This window comes from Limulus polyphemus, unplaced genomic scaffold (assembly GCF_000517525.1).
Source record: "Limulus polyphemus unplaced genomic scaffold, Limulus_polyphemus-2.1.2 Scaffold304, whole genome shotgun sequence".
Lineage (NCBI taxonomy): Eukaryota > Metazoa > Arthropoda > Merostomata > Xiphosura > Limulidae > Limulus > Limulus polyphemus.
Genome location: NW_013665914.1, coordinates 647,946 through 658,613, shown reverse-complemented (window position 1 = coordinate 658,613; position 10,668 = coordinate 647,946). Strand labels below are relative to the sequence as shown.

The 10,668-nt window shown below is 29.5% G+C and overlaps 1 protein-coding gene across 1 annotated transcript in view; it reads right to left on the bottom strand.

The window, feature by feature from the left end:
• LOC106457220 (40S ribosomal protein S3a-like) overlaps nt 1–10,015 on the bottom strand; it is a 25,368-nt gene extending 15,353 nt beyond the window's left edge. The window contains exons 1-3 of the mRNA XM_013916613.2: nt 9,883–10,015; nt 4,113–4,216; nt 172–359 (exon numbers count right to left, since the gene is read on the bottom strand). Coding sequence (XP_013772067.1) covers nt 172–359; nt 4,113–4,216; nt 9,883–9,944 — 354 coding nt within the window. The 5' untranslated portion in view covers nt 9,945–10,015. The remainder of the gene's footprint in view (nt 1–171; nt 360–4,112; nt 4,217–9,882) is intronic.
• Between the last annotated feature and the right edge of the window lie 653 nt (nt 10,016–10,668).

Below are 10,668 nucleotides of genomic sequence, written 5' to 3'. Positions count from 1 at the left end.
AAACTTATTGACATAAATTCATGAAATAGTAGTTCAATAAAATTTTGAATGTGAGTCAACAAATGAAACGACATAGCCTTTCACCCGTGACACAGTTCCAAAGGGTTGAATAACAATAAGAGTGGACTTGAAACATTCACAACAACAAAATAATGATAAAGTGCTATTTACCTGCCACTTCTTCACCATGGAGCGAAGTTTATCAGTAGTTAGGTTCATTCCATGAAAGTTCGTTAAAACATTACGTCCTTGAACTTCTTCAGCAATAAGTCGGAATTTTCTAAAAGCAATTTCATCATTTTGTAGGTCTGCTAATGAGACTTCAAACACTCGACCTTTCAAACCTTCGGAGGCAATTCCTGAGAGAGAGAGAAGAAAGTTAACATAGTACTTCTTTTAAACAACCAAGAGTAAAACCTAAACTAATATTTTTGGGAAGTGGATATACTCACACTTGAGTTGTTACATTTTTAGTAGCAAAAGAAGTAATTTAACAGCCAATCATAAAAAAATTTTCTTTCCCTGCAGTTCAACATTGTTATACTGCTCAGTCTGTTGTCTCAAAACAAAAATCATATTATTATATCAATGCAAAACATCCTTGGATATATGTATATTTACACATTTAGATTTAAGCCATTTTAATGGTTTTATAGATAAATTTATAGCTGACAAGTCTTAAGAAACAAATACAGTGCCATGTAGTGTTTTACTAGCAACAAATGTCTAATTAGTCACAAATACGCTAGTGCAGGTCTCGATAAATATTTTCTGATCCAGAAGCCAGTCCCAAAACTCAGGAACCAGGTGTGCCTAACCTAACTTTGTCTACTGTAAATAGGGGCTATGTATATTTACTTAGTTTCACAGCAAGTGCATACTAACAATCACATGATATAAACAACCACTTGATAGTATTGTTTGAACAAACTGCCTCTGGTCCTTCCCGAGTCTAAACACAAGCACTGATTGGTTGAATTGAGAAAGAAAAATAAAATGACAAAGTTAGTGACATGTTGTGCAACCATAAATGAAAAAACATGAAGTGCTGAATCTGCCATTAAAATACTAGAAACAAAGTATGATTTAGGATTCAAAGAAAGCAAAAATAATTCTGGACTTCCAAGAGTCCAGAACTGTTCTAGATTCTAGTTGTATTTAGCACAGCCCTACACATGAATAAAATGGGAGAAAATACTAGGCACCTTGATGAAATTTTTTAGTCGCCATGGCAACCTGGTGTCCGGGAATTGCCAAAGCATGCCAAACTGTTTTAGCAAGAAGTTACCAGCTTTGTAGATTTATATTTCAGTTACATATATTTATGAATTCCTGGTATAAATGGATAATATAAAGCACTAAAAAATCAGTCTTTTTCTCAGTGACTATAATGATACAATTTTCTTACAGTACAATTCAAGTTTCACCTCAAAGAAATTACTGATAATCTAAATTTAAACTCTTGCAATCAACTCAGATGTTGCTCTTTGGTTACCAAATTTTGATAAAACCAATTGACTGTATCATAAACCACGATAACAGAGTTCACCCAGAAATTTTACAAAAATTCTAATAGAACAAATGGGCAAAAATCATCTTAAAATAAAAAGCAAACTTGTTTTTGAAACAACACAAGACTTTCTATCTCAATGGATAACACTGCTAGAATATTGATAATAGGAAAAAAGTTGATTTTCCTATTGTTAGACAAAATTCATTCATTTGTTCTTCATAATATTGTTTCACAAGCCTACAGAAAAAAAATGGCTAAAAAATATTTTTTTTCAAACCTGGGCAAACCTACCAAAAAACTTGCACAGTCATAGGACTATTTTTATGTTGGTTCTTGAAAAAGAAGATTTTATCATTTTATAGAAGTAAGTGTGTATAAGGGACCATTTCCAAAAATGGAAAGAGGTGGGCAGGGGTCACAGTGATTGATTCAGTACATGAGCGATATGTTAGCAAATAGAAAAATAAGAGGTTCTTATTTTATATTCTATCTTATAAATATTGGTAGTTTGAGTTCCTAATTTGTACAAAACTGTAGATTTTGTATTTTGACATTACAAACATCTAATTTGAACCAGTGCTGCATTTAACATACCACGTGACACACAAAAATTGATATTTAACTGTTTTTTATTTACTTTTAAATTTCCAAATTGAGTAAAGTGCCATATTCAACATACCACAGGACACACAAAAATTGATATTTAGCTGTGTTTTTTTAATATTTACTTTTAAATTAAGAAATTAACTAACATATAATGTTAAAAGTTAAATTATAATCTACAATTTGAAACCAAACTTATTGGCATAAATTCATAAAATAGTAGTTCTTTAAAATTCTGAATGCAAGTCAACAAACACGATGACATAACCCGTCACAATAGGTTTAAAATGTCATTCTCTACAAGAGTATTTAAAGACTTACAGGACACGAATAAATAAGCTTCACGTAAATCTAGATATTTGGGTAGAAGATACTTAATTTAAAATGCATATTCATAATTTCAATATCTGTTGAGAAGTTGCTTTCACTAACAACATTTCACAAGACCATATTTGTATTATCAAGCACTATAAATATATTCAATTCCTTGTCAATGTACACTTCCTTCAAACTTGACAGATATTAGATGGATCTGTCATTTTGACTGACCAAAATGTAAAAAATACCTAAAGCATACAAACTGCACCAAATCTAGATTTTAGTAAGTTAGTTAATGAAAAAAAACCACACACATCTCACTTCAGCTCCCACTAAAACAAATGTATATAATCTATGATTCAAATTATTTTCGATTTCAAAATAATCCTAGTAAACTATTAAGTTGTTGGCTACTATTGTAGTTTTGTTAACAAAACAAACAGATAAATTATTGGTACACATTGCAGATTTGAATATTTTTACAGCTGAGTGTCAGTACACCACTGATACATGCAATTCAGACACTTATATTGAAAAATTCGGAGAACAGAAGGTTGGGATTAGCAATTGTTTCACTTTAAGGATTGGCAATCCCAATTTGAGCTGCATGGCATACCCAAACAAACCATCAGGGAATAGGGATAGATTTAATTGATCAAGTAGGCAATTTGCCTAAGGACCAGTCTGACTAGACGTGTACCACCCAGCATCTGCAGTGTAATTTTGCTGGTAGCATGATCAGAAACACAATGGCCAAGGGTAGCTCGTTGGAGCTAATAATAAATGGATATTAGATATTCTGTAAATTTCATAGGTTTTTTTCTTCACATTTTTGTTTAATTTGCCTATGGTTGACACAAATGTTAGACCTACTGGCTTCTAATGCTTTGTCAACGTTTGGCATTTAAACTCTTTTAATAGTAAAATACATTTTTATTGTATAGTGTGGGCATCAGCAACAAAGAAATAGTGACTGTTGATCCAGATGCTCGTGGCCTAGATACACAAGTTTTTATCCAAATCAGAATCATTTAACTTTTGTGAAATAGATAAAATAAAAATGTTATATACAGCCTACAGTTATTAACATTTAAAACATGAAATAATTACAACACAGTTTAGATAAGAATAATGCTGTTCCTAGCAACAGTTTCAAAACTGTTAATGGGCAAAAAAATAACTTCAAAAGTTAAGGTTAAAGCCTGAATTATCTTATGTAGACATGTTTTTAGCTGCATGTGCCACTTACGGAATTATGTAAGTATAAGTGGATTTAAACAGTGAGTGTGTGTGTATGAGAATTATTTGGGTGATTTTACAATTATTTCAAAGTTATTATCTGTCCCATTTATAGAATGCAATTAAAGATATTAATTTAGTATCACACTGAGCTCTGCAGGTCCTTTAGGGTTACCTAATAATACAAATTATAAGTGAATTATATTATTTGTATATTAGCCAACACAGATGTCATACACACATACACATATAAAACATTGAATGAGAAGAAATATTAGCATTTTGTTTTATATAATTCAAAAGTACCCCAGTGATACCAATTTTTCCAAATTTATAAGTCTGTATTGAAAGTACCCCCCCCCAAAAAAACCATAAATGCAACAAAGTTTGTAATATATCATCTTTTCATTTTCCCAACCCTTCTATATGCTTTACTTACGTGTTCCTTGAGTTCTGTTGACCAGTGTTTTGCCAATGTTACGTACACTAAACATAGCAGGTGCTTTGACATCATACCAATCCTTGCGAGTGAATGGATCCACCCTGGAATGAAAAAAGTTTGGTATAAATTTAAAAGTATTTCAATCTTTATATAATCTAAAAACACAGTTTAATAAATACTTAATTACAAAGAAACACACACTCAATAATGGCTGGTCATTGATAATTGTCCAACACTGAACTTCTAAGAGGAAGTGGTTAACAATATGAACAAATGTTTTTATACTATTCTAATTATAGGTTATTTTATAACATGGAAAAAAGTTTAGTCATTGGCTTTTATCTGTTTATATATTCAAAGACTTTCAGCTGAGCAGATGCTCGAGCACTTAAGGAGCAGATAAGTTTTTTAGACAAAAGAGATGCATGACCCAACTGCTTACTAATGAAGAGGAGTAGCAACAAACATATTTGACCAACTGTACAGACAGAACTGCAAAGTAATATAAAAAAAATATCAGAAAAGTCCAAGATGGGATGGAGAAGCTTATAATAGAGCACATAAAGAAACTAGGACCAGTAATATTGTAACAAACTTGGAAGGTTAAAATGGTAAAACCATATTGTTGCTCGAGTAATAAAACAACTGGTTTGTCACCCTGTGAAGATTGGCCAAGATATACAAGGATGCTCTACCTAACCATTTCATAGAGCTTTTGGGAAACTGGTAGTACATTGATTAACCAATCAAATGCATTACTGCACATAAGACAATTCATAAACTTCCCAGTATGGAGGTCTAATGAATATTTAATTTATTAGTAGTTTATCAGACCCTAATAGCTACTAAAGCTATCACACATTTTGGCATTAAACAATTAAACTCAAAACATGTAATGTCTTTTTTCATTCAAATATATTTTAATTTATAATTACTTTTCTATCTAGCACCTTCTTGTCTGGGATATTTCCCTGAAAAAGTGATGGACAATATCTCCATGGTCAAAAGGTACATCAAAAATTTTCATGTATTCTTTGTATCTTAATCTTATACCGATCTGTGATGGACATATATGTCAATTTCTAATAAAATAACACAATAAATCAATTTTCAATAATCACTCAAACCAAGTAAAAAACAAACGTTTTTCCCTCACAAATTAGGTGTTAAGTTTTAAATCCTGATCATCTTGTTTCATTGAAGTTTCAATAGCTCAGTTACTTATAATTCATTTACACTTACATTCTGACCACTATCTAACATGCAGAAGACAAGACAATATGAACCATGATGCCACACAGTTTACTTCATGTGTAATGTCTTTATTTTTCTAACAAAAGCATATCTAAAACTGCAGATAATAAAAAGTTATGAATGCTTGGATAGAAAAGTAAATGATATAACTATAAATGAAAGATAAAAACAATGTTAACCCTGAAATTTTTTGCACCCATTGTGCGCATACTATATCATAGGCCTGCAAGTATAGGCTATGGTATGTATTCTTACTATCCTGCATGAGGTACTGAAACAAATTCAAACAAACATATCTCTATTTTTTAACTTTTCACCAATTAGTAATGAGAACCAATTTAGTGGTCAAGAAATTAATATCAAAGTATAAGGTATGTCATACAAGCAATCAATATTTTTGCATTGCTTGGAACATGATAGTTTGGTTCCACAAAGTTTAAACAGAGTGACTACTGACCAATGATAAGGGCCACATGTCCTGATAAATAACTCCATACAACAAATCTGTAACTTACCCTTTACATTGCACTGAACATGGTCAATTTTCTGTGGGCTTGAAAAAAAATCTCCTACATTAGTTTGTTTTCAACCTGAAGGTCCACATTGGTCAAACTGAATTTTTTCAATTTAGAAGTTAAATGTTTTAACAAAGACGATATGCTGCCATAAGAAAATATAAGGAACATTGAACAGCTGGAGCATTTTGCCATGCTTTTACTGAAACTCATGTCCTGGATCAATTCAAAATAGTTCCATACTTGGCTTTTCTGTTTAGAAGCAATTTGATATGCGACAAGAGACTTAAGATTGCTAAAAAAAAGTCACATGCGTAATTCAAAGTTAAAGAAGAAAGCAACAAAGAATTTGGATGTTGATTTCTGTGGTACTATCAGGTCAAAAGCCTAGAGATTAATGGTCAAAGTGTTCAGCGAAAATCAATCCCCTTTAGCATTAGTATTTAAGGAATGATACAGCGAGAACAAAATGCACCAAGGAATATTAAAAACAAGGAGAAAAATGACTGAATACATAGATGATTTATGAACCCAGTAACACAGGTTGACAAATGTTAACATTTCATTTCACAATTTTGTTTAATAAACTTTGCAACTCTGTTTACATTACTTTGCCTTAAACTTTGCATAACTTTTTTTAAAGAAACGGGTAGTAAATTTAAAACCAGGCAACAGTCATGATGGATGGATATCCAGGTTTCAAGTGAAAACACCATTCTCTGCACACACACACACTAGCTTTTTAATATTAAGTTTCAAGACTACAGTTATTTATTTGATAACCTAAGAGCATCTATTACATCAGTGACACATAAAATAATTTATTAAAATTATGTTCAAATTGATTAATGCCACAAAAACAATGAACTAATTGAAATATTGTCAGTATGATTTATTATTCTTGACTAATTCAAGGTTGTTGAGCTTAATTGATTAGTTTCTGATTACTAATACTTTCTATTATTCCAATTATCCAGAATAAACAATTAGTTGAATATATTCAATTAATGAACCTGATATCTAATGAATTAGCAAACATTAATTGCTCAGCTCTATTGAGCTAGCATTAGAAACTCTGTAATTACAGTTAATTTTATAGACATTTTTACTTATTTTGATCTGTGATTTTTCTTAAATCTGATATAAAGTACAAGACCTGTCTGGCATTACATCAATATTAAAATACCCACCAACAAATTTAATTTGAGTTTTTTTTTTATTTGATATAATAAAAAAAATACTTCGCATGAGTACTTTTAATTCATTGTATACTGGTTAATAAAAACTAAAATATCCTGTTCACATTTTATTAGCAAACTATATTTTATGCTCAAATGCTGTGCAACATTATCATGACTTTTACAGGACAATCATATCAAACAAGTTACTGAACAGATTTTTCTAAGAAATATATCTATACAGAAGCTGGCCATGGAAAAAGTTATTATGAATTTAAAACTATAGTATGCTGGATTCATTTTCAATGTCAGGCCTTTTTGTGGGGAAATAAATACAGCAAAATGTATGAATATATTTGATTACAAAAGCCACTGGAAACAAGAGAGAAAAAAGATTTAAGGGATTAAATATTATTTTAAAAAATTGCTATTAACCAAATAAAGTACTTGACACTAACAAAAAGGATAGTAATGTAGAGGAAAAGAAAACATTTTGTAAAATATATTCACAAACAATTGGAGGAGGTAGTTGGTAAAATTTTAATAGAACATAGCAACATAATTTATACCATGTATAAATGGAGAAACAGATCTTGGAAAAACTGAAAATCTCGTAATTTTACTGTTTGTTTATAGCCATAAAGGTACTCAATGGGCTATCTAGGCTGTACCCATCTTTGGTATCAAAACACGATTTTTCAGCATTTGTTATAAGTTTTTATATGTACTGCTGAGCCACTGAGGGACAAATCTCAGAATAAGAATGAATTTACATAAACATCACATAAGAAATCTAAACTTGAGGCTAATATCAGGCACTAATTGTCTTCGTCATAAAGTTCAAATTTCAAAATAGCTTTTCTTTCAAGTACACACCTTTTGAGATTGTACTGTGAAAAACATTTTACCAATAAGCTTAAAACTTCTCTAAATAATTTTGTTTTAAATACTGAGAGTCAGCAAAGGATTGTAAACCAATAGTTCTAAAAAATGTTGTAAAACATGAAATTCATTTTTATACATTTCTGACTTAGAGCCATGGTGTACAAATTAAAAAGAATGTCAAAAAAAAATTTAAAGTGAACCTGATTTTATTACTGCTTTTAGCTAAACAACACCCAAAAGAAAAAAATATCCTGTCTTTCTGAAGTATGGTTTTAATTTTTGTTGATGAGATATTGATCAAGGTCAATTAAGAAAGACATGTTTAACTATATTTGAAGATAATTACTTTAAGTCTAATTTTTTCATTATAAAATTAACCATGTTTCTGAAATATTTATTAATTTATATTTACTTTTAATAAGTTATATTTCACTGTATGTTATTTTATCTTATTTGTGTTTATTTTGATTTTAATTTGAAATTCAATTTACATTTTAATGTAATTTATTTTATAATATATGTTTTACATTTAATACTTTTTAAAGATATTGTAATGTTAAGCATTTTTAGATTTGAATATTAAACTTTAAATTAATTCATTAAGTAACAGTATATGTGTATAAACTATGTAAATCGGCAAAATAAATCTGTTCTAAAAAGAAAAATTATTGAACAATAAAACAAGTTTACAATGAAAAATCTAAATGTTTTAAAATTAACAAGAATACAAAGTCTCCCCTTTACTTTTATATTTAAATATGTAACATCATAATTGTTTTAACATTTGATTGTTGACAGTTTTCATTTCATTTATAAATATCATATACACTCACTCGTATAGGTTTTCAAAATTAAAGTGTTTTATTGAGATTCCATTTTATCTTGCCTTGTCACAGGTTTTGTGCAATGTCTCAGATTACCAGGTAAAGTAATTTTATTTGTATATTTTCAATTTCCAAAAGGCCAATTTACTGGTACAGTTAAGTGCTTTTGTTACTTTTTAAATAAATAACTGAAATTGCAGTATAAATCTACTGTTTTTAAACTGTGGAATCAAATAGTATTTTTTTCTGTTATTTTCACTATATAAAATTTAAATTGAAATCAGTTGGGTATTTTTTGTAATATGGACATTGAAAGATTTGTTAGTGCAATCCTACAGAAGTGTAGACTTGAACCACTTCACATTCCTTACAAGTTACAGTTAGAATCATTGTAATTTATATTCAGACTTTGGTAATGTTATTACAAAAACCAATTTATATGCTTGAAATATACACTTTCAAAATTCTGAAATATTTTTATTGCAAAATCGTATCAAACATGCCAGTGCTATAACTTAAGGAACTAACAAAAAGTAAACTTAATCATATTGAATGGTGAGCAGAAACCAGTGTCCAATTATTTCTTCAACTTCTTGAGCTAACGACATTGCCATTATATGAATGAATGCACGAAGAAACAAAATAAAAACTTCGAATTGTGGCGCAGATTCATCACCATTTACAAATTTTATAGTTATGTATATTTTTCTTACTAAGACTTGAATTTTGAAAGAGTACTTGCGTTGTGGTGTATCAACGTGTCTTGTTCTGTTTAGTGCATTATGTTACAGTTCTATCTTACCCAAGTTATTAACATATAATGATGCTAGGACATTATTTTGCAAAAGCTGCACACTTTAATAAGAGTTATCCAAAAATTCCTTTACTTTTTTAAATTGTTACTTATACCTGTATACATTATCCATGATAATTCGAAAATAATGTTAATAAGTTACAAATTCTTAACTGAAAACTGAATATACATGCGACAGTGATACGTGCTAAAAATCGACAATAATCTCAATCATCTATAGAAATATCACTTAACAGCCGAATTCAATTAAAATTTGAAAGAGTTGTATTTGTGCAGATAATATTATTTCTAACTTACACTTTCTTTTTAGCGCCTTTCTTGCCTCCTTTAACGAGTCCTTTATTTTTCCCGACAGCCATTTTCGAACGTGCAGGTTAGAAGAGGACGTGCATACTCTGGACTCAGACTACTTAAACTGCACGCTGCATAACTATGAAAAACGAGATTATATTCGAAGAAAATATATAAAATTGTATTAATAGGTATTTATATTATTAACATCTTATTATAATACTTCTCATTAAAAATGTACTAGTGATATGTTATAATAAAAATCTCAAATTTATTTAAATCATTTCGAATAAAAAAAAAGGTATACTTTTTTCTAAATTATAATTTTGTACATTTTAAACGTTTCTTTTCTTTTTTTTACTTATTCCAATCCTATGATTTTCTTTTTAAAACTATTAGAAAATTTTCTCAATATTCTAGTTTTTAATACACACATACGTGTATGTGTGAGTGTTAAGTATTCATTTTTGTAAATCGTTTTGCATATCTGTAGCCTCTCGGTGGCTCAACGGCAAATTTGAGGGCTTACTACTCCAAAAATCTGATTTCAATACCTATGATGGGCAGAGCACAGATAGCATTTCACATAGCTTTGTGCTTAACAATAAAACAACACATTTTGTGCTAGTTTCTATTAAAAACAATATATAGGTTGAAAAATACAATATGTTATTAATTTAAATAATAAATGTTAGTTTTTGTTACTTAAATAGTATTTATTAAGGTTATCATCCAATGTGTTGATACATTAAAAAAGAAAAATTTCCAAGGATCTATGTCAAATTCTTTTTG